This window comes from Leptonotus elevatus, chromosome 7 (genome assembly GCF_054856555.1).
Source record: "Leptonotus elevatus isolate MCC_2025b chromosome 7, RoL_Lele_1.0, whole genome shotgun sequence".
Lineage (NCBI taxonomy): Eukaryota > Metazoa > Chordata > Actinopteri > Syngnathiformes > Syngnathidae > Leptonotus > Leptonotus elevatus.
This window is the reverse complement of record NC_141245.1, coordinates 17,977,425-17,996,056: the sequence shown is the minus strand read 5'-3', so window position 1 is coordinate 17,996,056 and position 18,632 is coordinate 17,977,425. Positions and strand designations below refer to the sequence as shown.

At 40.2% G+C, this 18,632-nt stretch overlaps 3 protein-coding genes across 4 annotated transcripts; 2 read left to right on the top strand and 1 right to left on the bottom strand.

The window, feature by feature from the left end:
- The first annotated feature begins 747 nt into the window (after window positions 1–747).
- neu4 (sialidase 4) lies at window positions 748–3,159 on the top strand. The gene is made up of 3 exons (XM_086080808.1): window positions 748–956; window positions 1,050–1,305; window positions 2,252–3,159. Exons 1-3 carry the CDS (start codon window positions 756–758, stop codon window positions 3,157–3,159), a joined length of 1,365 nt encoding a protein of 454 aa, XP_085936934.1. The 5' UTR covers window positions 748–755.
- Window positions 3,160–4,560: 1,401 nt separating this feature from the next.
- On the top strand, window positions 4,561–13,264 carry lxn (latexin). Of its 2 annotated transcripts, none has more exons than XM_086080578.1 (7): window positions 4,561–4,728; window positions 9,374–9,541; window positions 9,624–9,686; window positions 10,820–11,003; window positions 11,980–12,116; window positions 12,210–12,272; window positions 13,057–13,264. In XM_086080578.1, exons 1-7 carry the CDS (start codon window positions 4,624–4,626, stop codon window positions 13,168–13,170), a joined length of 834 nt encoding a protein of 277 aa, XP_085936704.1. In that variant the 5' UTR covers window positions 4,561–4,623; the 3' UTR covers window positions 13,171–13,264. The 2 variants fall into 2 exon arrangements, with proteins under 2 accessions (XP_085936704.1, XP_085936705.1); XM_086080579.1 differs by lacking the exon at window positions 4,561–4,728 and adding an exon at window positions 9,064–9,125.
- On the bottom strand, window positions 4,783–18,503 carry gfm1 (G elongation factor, mitochondrial 1). The gene is made up of 18 exons (XM_086080577.1): window positions 18,323–18,503; window positions 18,091–18,243; window positions 17,893–18,025; window positions 17,354–17,558; window positions 17,166–17,282; window positions 16,751–16,901; window positions 14,984–15,138; window positions 14,819–14,903; window positions 14,607–14,744; window positions 14,280–14,381; window positions 13,750–13,806; window positions 13,542–13,679; window positions 13,331–13,413; window positions 7,998–8,160; window positions 7,786–7,930; window positions 7,558–7,718; window positions 7,422–7,475; window positions 4,783–5,772 (listed from the first exon to the last, which is right to left on the bottom strand). The coding sequence occupies exons 1-18, from the start codon at window positions 18,395–18,397 to the stop codon at window positions 5,644–5,646; spliced, it is 2,244 nt and encodes a 747-aa protein (XP_085936703.1). The 5' UTR covers window positions 18,398–18,503; the 3' UTR covers window positions 4,783–5,643.
- Between the last annotated feature and the right edge of the window lie 129 nt (window positions 18,504–18,632).

Sequence of the window (18,632 nt, the reverse complement as noted above, 5' to 3'; positions counted from 1 at the left end):
CCAAAAATAAAAATAGAATATTTCGAAATATGCAACATATATATAAAAGCATCTTACAATTATAATAATTACTAATAAGTTTTTGGTTTTATTATTGGTTTTCATATATATTTCTAGTGATTAAAAAATATCTAGAATAAGAATAACAGCCCATTTGTGTCTGTATATAATATTATTAATAATAATAAAATATACAAGTTAAAAAATTTAAATGGTGAAATAATTACACATAAAAATATACAGTATTTTGAGTTGTATATCTAAAATAATATTATTTTGCTCTCATTCGGTTGTTTAGCTGATAATTAATCACACAAAATGAACGTGGGCAATGTAAAAAACAAACAAAAAAAACCTTGCATCCTGCTCATCCAATCTTTATTCAGCTTGCCCCCAAAACAACCACATGACCTTTCATCTCCACAATGGCCGCTCTCCGCTGATTCATCCAAAGCTGTAGACTTGATGAGTGCGGTCCATTTCTGGGTCAGTGAAAAGCATACTAAGCTGGTGCGTTGAATAGACCACATGGAGGGGAGGGGCCCCCCATTACCCCAAAACATGCTAAACTAAAAGCCCACTTGAACATCACACTCACAGTTAGCTTGCCACAAAGCAGCAGCTCAATGTAGGTACCTTTCTTTTCGAATATTTATCTATTTGGGTTCTTCTTACAATGACATCAATACAAGATCTGTATCAACATTTCAGTCATAAATCAACAATTCTTTACAATTGCAGTCAGTCCAAGCACGATGACTGCGCCGTATTTCCCAGCGAGGTCGGTTCTTTTCCGCAAGGAGCCGAACGGGGTGACCTACCGAGTGCCGGCGTTGCTCTATCTGCCTCAATGCAGCTCCTTCTTGGCCTTCTGTGAAGAAAGGTTCAGCCCGTCCGACTCCCAGGCTCACCTGCTGGTCATGAGGAGAGGGACATTCTACAGGAACTACGTTGAGGTGGCAGACCTTCATTGGGATGCTTATCTTCTGTTTTCCATTAACGTCAACAAAACAAGAGTTTAAATACGGAATCCTCCTCTTGATTTCCAGTGGGAAGACATGAATGCTCTCGGAACGGCATACTTACCGGGCCACCGCTCCATGAACCCGTGCCCGGTGTACGACGACTTCACGGGCACCCTCTTCCTGTTCTTCATCGCCATTCTGGGCCACACCACCGAGGACTTCCAGCTGACCACGGGGAAGAACTTGACGCGCCTCTGCTACGTCTCCAGCACAGACAAGGGCATCACGTGGAGTCCGGCCACTGACCTCACGCAGCAGGTCATAGGAGACACGCTCAAAGGTCCAGCACCTCCTTTTTTCTTTTTTCTAAATTCAGATCTAATCAAAGTAGATGTTCACTGGATACTTCCTTAGGATCATTATTTTTGCATATGAATTTCTTTTTTTCTTTTTTAGTTTCTTGTGGTGGGTCAGTCGTATGGCAGGAAAAAGGTTTCAGCTACTGTGGTCTACTTTGCCATTTGCTTGGATTTCCTAATTTGAAATAAAAAAAAACAATTAAATTAGCTGTAACAAAATTACAGCAATTTAATTAGTTTATTCCAAAGTAAAAAACTGTTATTGTATGTAACTTTTTTTTAAGATGGAAGATGTAGATGGAATAAAAATAAAAATAAACCATAAAATGTCCAAAAAGTAAGAGGAAAAGCTTTTTTTTATTACCATCAAATCTCAATGAAAAAATGTCCAAAAAATGTTTAAAAAAGGAAAAAGAGAGGCATAAAATTACCATTTGTCCATAAAATTGCCAAAAATATCAGAAATGTAACAAAAAGGCACAAAAGTCCAAACGAAGTATGAAAAATTACCGAAAAATAATTATTAAACAGAAAAATCCCAAAACGGAAGACGAAAGGTAGAAGAAAATAAATCTCAAATTTTTGGATGCTGCATATTTTTCCTTAGTACATTAGCCTAACAATAACACATTGTGTTTCGTTCAAATGTTTTGCAGCTTATTTATCTGGCCTAACATGGCTCTTTTGACAGTAAAGGTTGCTGACCCCTAGACTAATAAAATCTATCAAACCCGCTCTAATAACTCAATAAAACTAACCGAAATTCAAAAAAGAAACATGAAAGTAAAAAAGAAAAAGAAAAAAAGATTAAAAGTATTTTCAACCCTGGTCCCTGTGAAAAATTGGGATTTCACAGTACTGTTCTGGTACCGGACTGCCACCTATTCATCATATTTGACCATCTCCTCTCTGTTCTCCTTTTTCTAGAATGGGCCACCTTTGCGCTCGGCCCAGGCCACGGCATCCAGCTCAAGTCCGGGCGCCTCCTGATCCCCGCCTACGCCTACCACATCGAGTGCAAGCAGTGCTTCGGAAAGCTTTGCCAGACGTTCCCGCGCTCCTTCTGCTTCCACAGCGACACCCACGGGCGAACGTGGCGTTTCGGGGAGACCGTTCCGGGCCCGCAGAGTGTCGAGTGCCAGGTGGTGTCCGTGGACGAGGAGGACGGGACCAATTTCTTGTACTGCAACGCGCGCAGCCGGCTGGGCTTCAGAGTTCAGGCCCTGAGTCTGGATGACGGGGCCACTTTTCAGCAGGGTCAGTTGGTGCAGCGGTTGGTGGAGCCTCGCAATGGTTGTCACGGTAGCGTGGTGGGTTTTCCGGCTCCGCTACATTTACATCGGGATTTCCGCTCGCGTCGACTCGCCCAATCCTCCGGACGCTATTTGACCTTCTCGAACCCATCACAAAAAGACACCTCTCCGGATTTCCTCACCCCTACATGGGTGGTGTACTCCCACCCAACATGGACCAGCGCGCGCAAGGACCTAGGCGTCTTCCTGAGTATTTACCCCCGGGACCCTGACTGCTGGCGCGGACCCTGGGTGATCTACGAGGGTCCGTGCGCCTACTCCGATTTGGCGTATTTGGAACTGCCGCCCTCGCCCGGCTCCCCTCCCGCAGTGGCTTTTGCTTGTCTGTTTGAGTGCGGCACTAAGACGACCTACGACGAGATCTGCTTTTGCATCTTCACCCTTTACGAGCTCATCAATAACCTCCCGCCGGGCGAGACCATCGCAAGCGGGGAGTATAATGAACAGCGAGGGCCTGAGGTCAACGCAAGCGGAAGTGACGAGAGGAGGTGGAAGTTGGGTGACACCTGTGCTTTGTCTTAAATTGATTTGATGTACCTTGTCCAATCATATTTCATAGAATATTCTACAGTGAACCACTACATATTGATGGTTTAGCATTTGCAGATTTTTGGGGGGAACTTGTACTCTGAAAAAGCAATAAAATCATTTTTGGCGCCATCTGGTGGAAGCTTTGTGTTGTTTGGTTTAATTCATTGATGGTGTTTTTTGGCAAGCTTCTTGCTAATTATGTATTATTTTCATTATACAGTGGTGAACTTGGTACTTGGTAGTTGTTTTTGTTCAACAATACTCTGTAAAGAATTCCTGGAAACTTTTAACAATAAAAAACAAAGAAGAAACAGGATCACACTCTTTTTAATCCTTCCTGGAATTGTGCACACTCAAGGCTATCAACAGACATTCCATCCAAGTTCACTTCCCTGTCGACCGACTTTGTTGCCCTTAAATGTCTTAATATTACAATGTCAGCATATTTAGCAAATTGGGTCCAAGTGTGTGTGCGTGGGTGTGTCAAGCATGTTTATATAAGTGCTCTGTGTGTGTGTGTGTGTGTGCTCTGTGTGTGTGTGTGTGTGTGTGTGTGTGTGTGTGTGTGTGTGTGTGTGTGTGTGTGTGTGTGTGTGTGTGTGCGGGTGTGTGTGTGTGTACTTCCCATGACTGTTGTCAGGTCAACTTGAACTTGGTGTACTTGCTATTGCGCAAAGTTGGTTAGGGAAAATTGAGTCAAATTATTTTTTTAATCAGCAATACTTAGTGTGTTGCAGAAACCTGTTACTCAGTTTTTGTTAGTAAAAAATAAATAAATAAATATATATATATATATATAACTGTTTTGTGAATTAAGGATATTTGCGAATGTCATGGAATTGTAAATACAGGTAACTCTCGTCTGATAAATGTATCCACAATTTTATTTTGACTAGTCACAATTCCAGTTCAGGGATATTTTTAATTCACCTCCCATTTCCGATACCTGAAATCAAGTTCTACAGGACGTAGATATCTGCAACTGGAATTGTGAGTCATAACACCAATTGCAGATCCCAAGTCAATCTTGTGGTTTTGAGGTGAATTTGTTACAGAGGACAAAGAATATATATCACAATATTCTTTATGAATGAAAGAATGCACTTGTATGCATTCTTTTGGAGAATCATCAACACGTATGAGTGAGGGAGTTCTCACATGGCATGACAAAAAGGTTCGGGGGCACAAGCCAAAAAGTGTTGGGAACCACTGCTTAAACTAACCTTGTGAGCCCACTGGCTGACGTTTTAAGGACAAAACCTGAAAAACCAGAGCCGTGTTGTTGGGTTTATAGAAAGTGCAACAAACAGATTGCGTAAGGCAGAAATCTGGACATCCTCTCCCCCCCGCCACTTCCCCTTCCCACCTCCTCGGGTACAAAACAGCACTCGTGACAGGAGGTCACTCATTCCCCTACATTTTTACTTCTTCTCTGGCGGCGCACGACATCACATCATGATTTTGTGGGTCCTTTTGGCCTCGGTTGCACTCAGCGGGGTCACAACTGGGAGCCCTACCGTGACCGCCCACCCTGATGCTGCATCAGAGAATCGTGTTCAGGTGAGAGAATTTCTCAACATATTTATACGTTAAAAGTAAATAAATCAACACGTCCAGTTTTAACACAATATGTATTTGTTGCAGTCGTAGTGATATCAAGGCCATTCTGTACAAAGTACAAAAAACAGTAAAAAATATTCATCTTTTTCCCCCCTAACCTTTCATGGGGGCACTCATTTAAATACTATCATTCAGTTGTGTTCAGTTTGGACACCCTGGCAGAATTTGTGAAACATTGCCATTTAAAAATGTCGTCATTGCTCTGCGTGTGTGTTTTTCGTTAATTATTGTGCAATCTTGCCACATAATTCAATTTGAATTCCAATAAAATCCAAATAGATGCATTTACCCTAATCACTCAAATTCACACAAGGTATGCAAACTTATGATCACAACTGTATAATATGTGACATAATTTATAATATTAATAATAATAATTTTTTACACTAATTTAATCCCTAAAAAGAAATGGATTTGAATACTATAGTAATGCCTCGCCGTTTTCTGGTACTGACATTATTTTTCTGTTGAAATACAATTTACGATACCTAATGTGTTTTAAGTGTGGGACGTCACCTGTCAATAGTATTCATGGCAAGAGCAATACTGTACACTCTTTTCTCCCGCCCTATTTCTCACTATTCATGTGTCTCTGAAGTGGCTAATTTGCAGGACCTAAGAGGAAAAAAAAAAGTCTTAAATGAAAATTCATATGCTTATTGCTTACTTGCCCTAGGTAGGATTTAACCAGCAATTGTTTGGAATGCTGACTGCTCATGATGCACATATCAAGGTACTAACAATAAATTAAGTTTCCTCAAAGCAGGTGGGAGGTGTTTTCCACGTACACGATCTAACACTGTAAAAGTTTCGAGTCCACATGATTGAATTAGAAAGCTCTACCGTGATACGAAATCAACTCTTCCACTTCTTCTTAGTAGGCAGCTGGCCGGTAGCTTCCAAATATTTGTGGATGAGTTCTTCCTGTGCGCTCGGCAGACACGGCTGATATCTGGTGTACTCCATAGTGTACTCGCCTTTTCCCTGATTACAGCACACAGACAAAACAGAGGCATTAAGCCAAGACAAAGCAATATTATCTTTAAGGTCATGGCCAACACCAATTTTAGAATCCATGAAAACACCTGCAACGTTCTCATGAGCAGTTCAGGATGATTTATTGTAAATATTGTAATGTCGGTATGACTGAAAAATGGCAGAACATTTGAAGAAGGGTCAACATTGTAAATATTGGCTTTTTGCTCAAATTCTTTGACATGAACACCATTGGATGAGCTGCCCCTGCAGGTTCGACTGGTATGGAACCGGTAAAGTGACATAGAAAAAAAAAACTTTTTGAATTTTTTGCTAGGGAACACATATTGTGAGGGAAGGGAACGCAAAGTTATTTTTTTTCTTCCAAGTCCCTTTAGGGGCTCTTTATATTTAAATCCCTTTTGTTCTTCTTGGCATTCTCAAAACCTGTAAATGAGAGTTGGCATGGTGTGATTTTATTTATGTATTTATTTGTATCTTATTTTATTCTATTTTGTTCTTTTTTTTATTTTCTATGATTTGATTGCATTTTTGTCAACAGTGTTTCATGTTATTTGTGCTATATTTTATCTACCTACCAATGTACAGCAGTTTGGTGTTTTTAAATGTGCTCTATAAATCAATTGGATTGGAATTGGATTGCTATGCTTTTTTGTTTGTGTTTTTGTTTTATTAGCATAAATAGTGCCATGAGATAGGAGTTTAAGTCGTTCGGGACCACACACACTCAAAACACTTGCGTTGTATGTCAAATCTTCTTTTGTCATTGAAATGAATGGAAATGCTATTAATCCGTTTCAGCCTCCTCAAAAAAAGTGTTGTTTTTTTAACTCATTCACTGCCATTGATGGCTAAAGACGTCAAAAATTAATTTTAACTATTTCTATTAGTTAAAAAAAAAATCTACTTTTGCTAACAAGAGTATGAAAATCTAGGGAAAAAAATATTGTAAATTTGGAAAGTTTAGTGAAGATTAATTAAAATTAAAAAAAAATAATCGCCTGACGGGCCTAATTTAAAAAATATATATTAAAAATAAGGGCCGTTTAATAGTAATTAATCGCATGATCATTTTTGTTATTAATGTACAATAAAAAAATAGGTTTTCATAAAAAATTTAATGAAATGAAAAATTGTTAAACTAATAGAAATAGTTCACATGAATTTCTGACGTCTATAGTCGTCAATGGAAGTGAATGAGTTAACAAAATTAGCACTCTAATATTGTACTTTACAAAAACATGAATAAATAACAGACTGTTGAATTATTTACATTCTATTTAATGCTGTTATTAATTTGTTTTGTTTTGTTTTTAATAAAGTACAATAAATAGTGCTACAGTCTGCCACATTTTTTTTTAAATTTCAATTCAATGGAAATTGTGCTACTCCTGGTGTGTGCACATTGGCCACCTGGGGGCAGCATAATACAGACATACATGGAGACAGTCACAGCTCCTCAGTAAGCTAAAATATGATGTCGTTCTTCGCAGAGGACAAAGACTATCTGCCTGTGAGTATTGTTATATTAGGTCTGTACCAATGAATTCAAACTATATAATTATTTTTTGTTGTTGTGGTTGTGCTTTGTTGTGCAAATGTACCAGACATAGTTAAAACAAGACATGTTTTCTTACTTCAGTGCCAGAGCGTAGCTCTGTGGAGTAGCCAAACATATCGTTTAGTGGAATCTGTCAAAAGGAAACAATCAGTTAAAAATAATTAACATGACCCTGAGGAGTGTTCTCATGCTACACGGCGAGCTCGACTCACATCAGCGTACAGCGTGAAGTATCCTTCACCTCCATCCTGGCCCGTAATGACGCCGTGTCGACGGTTCACCCCTGCGATAACCACACCCTGAAACTCCTGAGGCGCTGTGATTTCCACCGACATAATGGGTTCCAAGATGGTGGCGTTAGCCTTCTCCATAGCTGTGGAGAATGACATGGATGTTACGGATGGGATGCGGGCAACGAATCGGATGGAAATGACCTTCACCTTGCTTTAGAGCACCCTCCCCTGCACGGATGAAAGAAATCTCGTTGGAGTCCACCATGTGATGTGCGCCATCCTCCAGGAGGAATCGCACTCCGGAGATCTTGTGGCCACTCAGGGGTCCCTTCTCACATGCCTCCCTGAAGCCCTGCAGCATGATGCGGGGGTGTAAGACAAGAGAGAACGACAACAGGACGAGAGAAGCGAACGCAAACCTTTTCCACAGCCGACACGAGCTGCTTTGGAATGTTGGTTCCCACAGTCTGGTCTTTAAACTCCAGCTTGGTGTAATCTTCCGACTCCAGAGGTTCAAGAACGCCAATAACTTTTCCATACTGACCAGAACCTCCAGTTTGCTTCTTGTGAGTGAAGTCAAACCTGCAGAGAGGGGAAAGTTAAAATTTAGTTGCACGGACTTTAAATGAGGTCTTAAAAATTCCCCCCCCCTCAATTTAGTGATTTTGATTTAATATGTGATTATTCCTTCAAGGTCCTCTTCCCATGTTTTCCTCATTTGTGAATTATTTTATCTAGACATTACAGTATCCAAATAAAATATGTAAAAAATAAAGCTTACTGATTTACCGAAATGAAGCAGTAATTACTCTTTAATTACCATTTAAACGGACAGCCGCTATTTGAGGGGAAGATGGGTAGAGCCCCAATACGAAAGTAAACTCCATAAAAAATTAAAGCCATTGTATTTGCCATGGGCTGAATTGGACAAACATTGGAAAAAAACATGATGAATAAATAGGCACTGGGTTAAAAAAAAAAAAATGGTTAGGTGGGGGTTTCCAATAAATTGGGGATTCTTGAAAATGCCAAACCGTTCAGAATTTTCAAAATTCCTATATAATAATCCAGCGGCTGCAATCCAATTTGTAAAAATAATTTCATCATTTCATTTTGCATAGGCCTATAGAGCAGCTGGGATGAGCCTTATAGAATCTGCCTGGTAAAAAAAAAAAAGATCACACAAACGGCACAAGTAAAGCATGCAAGAACATGCATGTTAGATTCAATGAAGACTAACGTGTCCACAGGTGTAAATATAATTGTGTAAATGTGCTCTGTCATTGGCTGGAGAACAGTCCACCGTACGCCAGCTATTCTGCAAAGTGAGCTCCAACTCACCTGTAACACTAATGACTATAAGTTGTGATAATAACGATAATTGATGTGTTGCATCCCCAAGTTTCCTTCGAAATCCATTCATAAGGTTATGCGTGGGACAGCACTGTCTCTTTAAAAGGGGGCGGTTCTCTTGTCAAACAGGAAGTAAGAGGCAAGTCTTCCTCTTTCGTGAGAACCACACGACTGAACAAAAACAGAAGACGCAGGCAAGAAGTGTATTTAAAAAATAAAACATTAGACACATTCTCCACTTTAATGGGAATTGTGCAAGATTCTTATTGGCTAATTTGTTTGTACTAAAGTTCATACTCTCTCTGGTTTTGTTTGGTTTTCAGTAGATCCATCTTATCTGAAGACAAACTAGCCCTGCCCTGTTTACACCTGCAGTACACAAAGTCCAAAGCTGCCTCCTTCGACCTTTTTGATTCATTCCTTCCCTGTTTTCTTGGAACAGGCAACTGCGGTGGTTGCAGTCGAGGAGGTGATGGAGACCGGAGAGCTCAACCCGAATCACTATCCTGCTAGGAGGGCAGCCAAGGTGGTCCAGCATTACCTGAATACCATGTACGGCTCGCCATACAAAGTTTTTGGACTGCACGAGGTCAAAAGGGCCTATGCAGAGGCAAGTTAGTCTAAAAGTCACTATGCTTGTTGTTTATGTGCGTGTCTATGGGCTAAAGTGATATATGTGTTTTTCCTTTTAGGATGTGCCTGGCTCTGGGAGAAAGTACCAGCTGGAGCTATCTGTGCAAGAGACGGTTCAGAAAGTAAGCCATGCTTATGTTTTAATACTTTAAACTGCAACATGTAGTGCTTCGGAACCAATTTGTTCGCGATTGTCTAATTTTTGGCTGCTTTCGAGTTCATTGTTCGGTGTGTGGCGGACCTTAGATATGCTCGTAATATTATAACCTAATTCATAAAATACTTTTTTTCATAAAATGATGACGACTTGTAAGTAATAATATTTCAAAATGTTTTTTTTATAAATATGCTTGTTCTTAATATTTGGCTTCCTGGTAAAAGAACAATATTTTGTCTTGCAATATTAATACATTTTAGTTATAAAGCGCTTTTCAAATGAACTCAAAGAGGCTTTACAGTTTAGAACAGTTGGATTTATTTTCATGAAAATACTTATTTTCCTTGTATTTTAACTTCATTCTCATGTGATTGAAAGTTTTTACGTACGATAGAACAACTTTATTGACATAAAACATATTTTTCTGTGAAATATGAATTACAACTTTTGTGGTGTTACAACTTTGTCCGGATACAGTAATTTTTACCCCATAATATTACAATTTTATTCCCATAAAAATCCCCCCTCCTCCCCAATATGGACCTCATTCTCCTCGAACTACAACTAAATTTAATGTGACCACATTTTTACTGAAATAATGAATTTCGCTATAACAATTACATTGTCTTATAATTAAAACTTTTTTTCTCCTCATATTACTAATGTATTCTCCTAAAAAGTAAGACTGTTTTATTTTCTGATTTCAAAACAATACAACTTTCAATTTTATGACTATTAACAAAGTACTAGTTTTTATTTTCAGTGTAGCCCTTAACTCCTTCATAAGTGTTGTTGCATAGCTGGTAGGTGTGCAGGTGCACTAAATGAAGTCTCTGAACTTAGTTTTTACCTGACCTCATTTATTAGCTGTCAAAAATGACAAGGAAAGCTATTGTTAAACAAATATTAGGCTCAGTTTGGAACGACCCTGACAAAACATGCGCAAGCAGGTTTGACAGGCCTTTTTCACCCTCTTACGCCGTCTTTCCTTTCCACCCACCCACCAACCAACCAACCAACCAACCAACCAACCAACCAACCAACCAACCAACCAACCAACCAACCAACCAACCAACCAACCAACCAACCATCCTGCAGCAGACCACAGCAAGCTGCTCAGCGGAAGTTATATTCCCTCGCGAGGCGACCCACCCTCCGCTACAGGTCAACATTTTAGCATACGGTGATGACCTCTTGAAAATCAACGTGAGCGTTCAAGAAGAAGCCTTGTACCAGCAATACAAAAAGAATCACAGCCTGCTGTTTGCACAAAACCTACCCGGTATGTGACGCCTTGTTTGCTATCCAAACAACATGGCAGAAAAAACCTAAATGCATATTTGTTTGATTGTGTGTGATGTCATGTCAGTTTGTGCTAGTGTGTGTTATTTGGGCTTTTATGTTAGCTGATACGATGGGGGAGCCTCATGTGACGGTGGTTTGTTAAACTAAGTATGAGCTCATAATTGTGTACCGGTACATGATAGAAGCATGGTGTTGATGCTTTATGATCCTCTCTGTTGTAAGTGTTTTGCTGCCATCTTGTGGCGGCTATGCATAATTACTAAACACTTATGGGAGGATTGTCAATTGTTTGCAGATTTTTGCTATTCACGCAGTCGTGAGAATAGCGCGAGTTTGCTGTAAATGACCAGTATTACAATAAATATTTTTTTATTATGGTTGAAAGGGAAAAAAGTTCAAGATTGTCAAGTAATTCTTCATGGATGTAAAGACTGTCTGTCCTGTTTAATACCATAAGGTAGAAAGAGTAGAAAAAAACGAAGGAAAAAATAGCACAAGTTAGGTAAATTTACATGCATATGTTATTTTCTTTTACCTTTCTATAGGTTTTCTGAAAGAATACTAATAAATACTATATGACCCACATTAATATAGAGCTATAAAAAAGAAAGGTTTTATTCCAAAAATGTCTAGTAACATTATTGTAAGCCATGCAAATAAATTGAACACAAACACTGCACTTCAATGTAGAAGAAAGAACTCTTCTTAACGTCATGATTAAAATGCAGTGCATATAAAAGTGAATTTAAACTTAGAAATGGTAAATGGACTGGAGCTTATCGTTTTAAAACAATAATGAAAATGTACTGCACTAAAAGTAAATACAAATAAACTATAAATATATACAAATAAAACTAGATTACTACTAGTTCCAAACTTTGAAAAGCTAAACTAATACTAATAAATGTGTGGCGAGTTACCAATAACTTTGTTTTTCCCACCATCATTCTCAGACAGTTACGGTCGCATTGAGCCGGAGCATGTGCCTTTCTGGCATCTGGGCGCCGTAGCGTCCAGCTTCGTCATGCTCGGCGAATCGACTGAAGACACTTTGTACAACATGGCTCAAGTAGCCAACGTCACGCAGCTGGTAGGCTATTCTCTCGGCTAAAGGAGGCCCCTGAAAATGTGCTAGTTTGACTGAATGACTCTCTCTCTCTCTGTGTTCTATCGTGTCCTGCAGCCAAGTGACGACGACCTGCTGAAGTTTGAATATGACGTACTGCTGCATGAAATGGTCTCACAGGTATGCCTGGTAACACATTTCTGCAAATGGTGGGCAAGGATGCTTACGAGGCAGCTAATAGAGAGAGGCCTTTATTTATTTATAGTACTTTAAAACCAATCGCAGATTCCTCATAAGTCTTTGGGAACTCATTGATAACATGCTGTAAGTCTCAACAATTTGATTGATCAGAGAGACTGTTTAATTGCATCAGTAGGTGTCACTGTTTTGGTTAGCAACAGAGTTCTAATAAGCTCTAATGTTTTACATTTGTCTAAGTGGATGACGCACTTGGCAAATAACTACAGAGGGACACTATGTGTGCAAATACAGTAAGCAACCTTGTCACATTATATATTGAGGAAGACTATAGCCTCTCTCAAATAAGCCACAAGGGGAACATAGTTGAAATTTCTTGTGAAAATAAGGATGTTAGCTATGGTCATTTCAATATTATTTCCTGGATTTTTTTTCCCCCACTCACAAGAAATTCCATTAGGTTGATTTCCAATACAAGAGCCATAAAGCGCCTTGACAAAGACCATAATAGCTTTTCTGACACTCTTAAAAATTTATTAACGTTTATTATTTTGGTTGTGGTACTGAATATAATGTTCATCTGGTGTACCCCCCAAAAAAGAAAATAATCACCACTATGATGCAGTGTAGTTCTACACCACTGCAAACTATGATATAACTCCACTTCATCGTTATTATCTATACATCTGAATATATCAGATTGACCTGTTAATTTGTACAGTATTTGATGCATTTAAAGTGGGGTTTTTTTGTGTTGTTGATACAGGACATTATTGCCTGGAAGGTGTTGATCACCTGGTCTCCTCCAGAGGGAGTTAAAGTACTGAAGATGGAGAAGAGAGAATACACCGTAACTAACCTAAAAACTACACTGTTGTAAATGGCACGTTAATCCTCCACTTGAGTATTGGAGTGAGGCTATGAGTACTAAACCGCATTAACATATACAGTATATTAAAAAAAAAAACCATTTACACAGACTTTGTTGTCTCCTGTTTGTATAAAGTATGTGTGTGTGTATGTTGGGGGTAATCACTTACGGCACAGCGCCAGTGATGGTCTCTCTGAAAGCCACTTTGGGTTTCCCCATCACACAAGGGCAGTTATACTCCCTCGCCATTCTCTGGAAGGACAAACCATGACAGACTTCAAACTTTTTCTTCCTCCCACACGAGAGGAACAGAAATTAAAATCCAGGTAAAAACTAAAGATGCAGATGAACGGGCTCTCACACGCCCTTATGAACTGTACCTGGGAGTAGATCTCTAGATGCAGTTCGCCCATGCCCGAGATGATGGTCTCTTTGCTTTCGTTGTCAAAGTGAACCCTGAAGGTCGGATCTTCCCGAGTGAAGCGGTTAATGCCTTTAGAGAATTTATCCAGGTCGGTCTGCTCCAAAACAAACAAGAGTTGAGAGATAATTCCTTACAGGGTGATCACTTGATTGTATTTAATTTACCTTGTTGGCCGGCTTCATGGACACAGAAATGACAGCATCTGGGATGTGAATCGATTCCTGTAGATGAGAACATGACAACAAGGATTTAACGAACAATTTTTTTCTCCAAAATCTAACAATATAATGTGCCTCTACTATATCATGGTTCATTGCCCATACCCTTCTATAATTCGTTTTTTTTCAAAGCAATATTTTTTTTGACACTGTACTTGCTCAACCCTAATGCCCTTTGCATGTAGGAAAGGAGAGCCACAGCAGCTGATTTACGGGAGAACAGTAAAATGCATAAACAACAGCAGTCGGTCATTTAAATGTGCACAGGAGTTTCACATTTAATGCTTCCAATGTGTTAAAAGTGTGATTTAATACATTTAATTGTGTTTTAATAAATATGTGAGAGGAGTAAAACTAGTACTAATTTGGGCAGGGGGGGATTATTATTTTTTAAATGGTCACCTATTGCCGGTGGGTCTCGAACATATCCCTGGCAATAAACTGTGTTCACCATATTGACAATATGTAGTACTCACCATCGAAAGGTTATCGCAGGTTTTGGACGTGAACGTATCTCCGCTCGCGCAGTCAATGCCAAACAGAGCACAGATGTCGCCAGCATACGCCTCCTCTACATCCTAGAGAATAGTACACAAAGAGAATACATTAGATGTGTCGTCTTTGTAAAGCTAGAATTAATTACCGCAATATTGATGCTCATTTGGTTAGCCTGTCTATGGCGATTTGCATTGAGCGCTAGCATTGAGCTAGCAGACGTTTGTAAATGACATGGTTTGGTTAACCCGAATGTGTCATTCTCTTCATCATCATCAAAACACAGCCTAATAATGAACAGCTCTCACCTCTAACTGGTCGGCGTGCAAGCGCACCAGCCTCTGCACGCGCACCTTCTTGTTGGTGCGCGTGTTGTAGATGTAATCGCCCTTCTTCAGGCCACCCTGGTACACCCGCATGTATGTCAGCTGACCAAAGCGACCTGCCTGCTCGCGGGCAAACAACCGTGTCAGAAACACAGTATGCGGCGAGCAAGTGCAAGCTGAAGTTAAGCACTCACCTCCAGTTTGAAGGCCAGACTGACGAAGGGATTTGTGGAGTCTCTTGTCGGGTCCATTTGAAACTTTGAAGTCTCACTCGAATGTCTACGTTGTCAAAAATATACAACGATAGTCAGAAAATATGCATCACGGGCTGCCTGTCATACAGACAATTCCATGCTTACTCTTCATTGAGGATGGCGTAGTTTTTGACCTCGGTGGGGTTGGGTAGGTAATCGAGTACGGCGTTCAGCAGGGGCTGAACACCTTTGTTCTTCAACGCCGAGCCCACTAACACCGGCGTGAAAAGACGCTGCACTGTGGCCCTGCGCAGAGCAACCTGCCACGCAGTAAGATCAGAAAACTCACATTTTCGGAGGAAATGTGATGTCTGGTAAGTCACGTTGACAGTAACTGGAGAAACAGTGTTGACTGAGTGCGATTCCCAACCAGTATGTCGAGGCACATTTTTGTGCCGTGAGAGATCATCAGGTGTTCCGTATTACACTGTGATTGTGCTATAATGAATATTTGTGGAACTGAAAAAAATAAAACTCACCAATGGAAAAAAATATAATGCAAACAGTGTACCTGAACAACATATTATTATGTTTTACAAAACATGGGCTTCTTCTTCTATTGCAACACTTCTAATTTACCTTAGTTTATTTAGAGAGTGCCACCTTGGGGAGCAATTAAGTTTATTTATTTATTTATTTTAATTCTGTGCTATAATTATTCATTAGTATATCAAATCAAATACATTTTTCATTTACTATATTTTGATTTCAATTATAATAATCATTGTTAACTCATTTGCTGGCAAAAACGCATAAATACGGTCTATTTTAAATATTACCATGGTCCCCAAAACGTATTTATACGTTTTTTATTATTATTATTTTTTTTTATGCTAGACCATACAGAAGGCTTTGATGCAGCCTCTGAACTGAAGAGACCACTTGAAGCAATTGTAGTTATTACAAAAACGGCCAGCAGGTGGCAGCAGAATATAAGAGATCAACCAAGGCCATGTTGCAAAAAGCTCTTTTCCCCACTGTTTTAAACAAATTTGTGAATGATGATGAAATTTAGCTATATTCTAATGCTAATTGCTGAAAAACGCAAACAGATAGAAATGTACTAATCTAATCTTTCTTTTGGGAGGTTCCATATTTTTATAGCTATAAAACACAATATTCTGTGGGCCTTGCAAAATCTGTCAAAATTCAGTAAAACAGCCTGGAGCAAAGGGGGTTGCTTCAGTGAAAATTGCTGGGAGTCAAACAATATTTTGCAGGGTACCTGCATGCTTAACAAATAGTGTAATGGTTTTGTATTAAATATATACAGGGAGTCTTCGAGCTACGTAGCACGCGACCTACGTCGTTTCGACTTTAAGACGTCCGTAACACTTTCTTTTCCGTTAATTTCCCGCAGTAATCACGCCATTTTAAAGTTGTGTTGTTGTTACCTCCAGCAACGAACGTCCATCAGTCGGTCGGTTCGCCATCAGGCGCGTCACATTTCCGTGTTTAAGCTTGAATTAGCTCCGCTCTGGCGTACGTCAGCAATGAATATCCGTGCGGAAACACAAAACATTGGTTCCGGCGTCTTCCGAGTCGCGCTAATATGTTTTAAAGTTACTGTACAAAGTATTTTGATGTAAATATCGAGTTTAACTTAAGTCTAAATTCGAGTTACATCTCCAGCGTAGGAACGTAACTCCGCCGTAACTTGAGAACTCCCTGTATCGTAAATTACAACAGATCTTGAAGTACTGTATCACGCCTACTGTTTAAATGTGTCTAAATGCTGATATGATCATTATTAGTCCCACAATGTGGAAATCTAACTGATATTAGCATGCTTAGTATTTAGCAATGGCTAGTTTTTGATGTACTAATTCGCGCCGTCTTGCCTACACATTACAAACGACTGACACAACCAACCTTCAGGTCATCATTGGTCGGAATCTTTTCTTCAAGGAACATCTCTCCTAAGACTTCATCAGCGTTGGCGACGCATTCCACCAGCTCCTGTCGGCGGTCCGCAGCCTCCGCACGGTAATCTGCCGGGATGTCGTCGTAGCGGATGACTTGCCTGCAAATATGGAAAGGATTTTGATTTAGAGTTACAGCACTGGAATAAGCATAGGATTATTTTTTATTGTTTTTCTTTTTTATTTCATTTGCAATTATTTTCTGTGTGCAACACCATGGAGAGCTGCTAAATATTTCACATATAAATGATGTGCCTATTTTTCCGTGAAAATTTGGCTTTTTAATCACATAGACAGGCTGCTTGTTGTCTTTAATTATTAGATTTCTTGCACACACAAAAATGAAGCAAAGAAGCATCTTTTACCCAAAGGGTCCTTCAAAATACATGCTTCTCTCTTCTACAAGATCAATGATGCCTTTCAGGTTGCCCTCCAGGCCCATGGGGATGTTCACAAAGGCGGCGTTGTGGTTCAGTTTGGACCTACAGACGATTACAAAATGTTAATCAAATTACAAGTTACATTGGAAAATGCGCGTTGTGACAGAAGTCACCTCAGCTGCTGCAGGGCTCGGCCGGGGTTGGCGCCCATGCGGTCCAGCTTGTTGATGAAGGTGAGAAAGGGCACACTGTAGCGCTTCATCTGCCGGTTCACCGTCAACGTCTGGCACTGGACACCGCCCACGGCGCACAGGACCAACACGGCGCCGTCGAGCACACGCAGCGCTCGTTCCACTTCAATGGTGAAGTCCACGTGACCTGGACAACAAATGATAAGACTCATAAGATACTTTTGGAGACATTTGCATTGTTGACGTTGTTGAAGTGTCACATTTTTTTGCCATATATTGTGCTTTTTATTCGAAATTTTGTGTTAGTTCACGTCACTACATTTAATAAAGTGACTTGATTTCTGTGGATATTTCCAACAACTAATATAGGTTCTCTTGCCTTGAGACACATTTACTCCACCTATCCACTTGTGCTCATTTAGGGCACAGGTGAGTTTCTTCCTTCTTTCCTTCTTTCCTTGCTTGCTTGCTTGCTTTCATACCACCCACCCTCCCTCCCTCCCACTGAAAATCTTGTGCACCTGGTGTGTCAATGATGTTGATATTGTGGTTCTTCCACACGGTGTAGGTGGCAGCTGACTGGATGGTGATGCCCCTCTGCCTCTCCAGCTCCATGGAGTCCATGGTGGCTCCAACGCCATCCTTCCCCTTCACCTAACACACCGCAGGGACACGGTGAATACGCAAACCAACATTTCAAACTGTGTTAGGCTACAAACCTCGTGGATCTCTGCTATTCTCCCCGTGTAGTAGAGCACGCGTTCGGTCAGGGTGGTCTTCCCCGAGTCGATGTGCGCGGAGATGCCGATGTTGCGAATCCTCTCGTTGGGGACGAAACCGGACGAGGACGACCGGCAGCTGTCGATGAGTACCTGGAGCAATGACACGGGAGACATTAAACCCTTACCCATCTAGGCTAAACCATCATGTCCCCATTCGTTAATGCGTTACCTTCTTGAGGGTGACGCCTCCGGGAGCGAGAGCGCGTCTTTTTGTCAAACATAGGGCCGTTTGAAGAAGTCTCATTTTAGCGAGAGTTTAGGTGTTCGCTCTCTTGCCTTTGCCCAACTCCCCGAAGCCAAGCAACCCAGTGAATGTCACGCTGGTGCCCTGATGGTTGTGGAACGCTACTTCCGGGTTCTACGGAAAAGGAGATGTACCAAAAGTTCAAAAAGGCATAATAAACGTCAACCTTATAGTAGATTTTAGGAGTGACAAACATAAAACACATAATTGTATTAATTAGATAGCTATGATTTTT

What these genes read in the sequence shown, in the direction of transcription:
- neu4 (XM_086080808.1), top strand. Translation starts at nt 756, where the DNA reads ATGACTGCGCCGTATTTCCCAGCGAGGTCGGTTCTTTTCCGCAAGGAG. An exon ending in TCTACAGGAACTACGTTGAG is followed by an intron (nt 957 to 1,049) that starts GTGGCAGACCTT and finishes CTTGATTTCCAG; the next exon opens with TGGGAAGACATGAATGCTCT. An exon ending in CATAGGAGACACGCTCAAAG is followed by an intron (nt 1,306 to 2,251) that starts GTCCAGCACCTC and finishes TCCTTTTTCTAG; the next exon opens with AATGGGCCACCTTTGCGCTC.
- lxn (XM_086080578.1), top strand. Translation starts at nt 4,624, where the DNA reads ATGATTTTGTGGGTCCTTTTGGCCTCGGTTGCACTCAGCGGGGTCACA. An exon ending in GTTTGCACAAAACCTACCCG is followed by an intron (nt 11,004 to 11,979) that starts GTATGTGACGCC and finishes CATCATTCTCAG; the next exon opens with ACAGTTACGGTCGCATTGAG. An exon ending in TGCATGAAATGGTCTCACAG is followed by an intron (nt 12,273 to 13,056) that starts GTATGCCTGGTA and finishes TTGTTGATACAG; the next exon opens with GACATTATTGCCTGGAAGGT.
- gfm1 (XM_086080577.1), bottom strand. Translation starts at nt 18,397, where the DNA reads ATGAGACTTCTTCAAACGGCCCTATGTTTGACAAAAAGACGCGCTCTC. An exon ending in ACTTCACGCTGTACGCTGAT is followed by an intron (nt 7,476 to 7,557) that starts GTGAGTCGAGCT and finishes TCCTTTTGACAG; the next exon opens with ATTCCACTAAACGATATGTT. An exon ending in AGCTACGCTCTGGCACTGAA is followed by an intron (nt 5,773 to 7,421) that starts GTAAGAAAACAT and finishes TGCTGTAATCAG; the next exon opens with GGAAAAGGCGAGTACACTAT.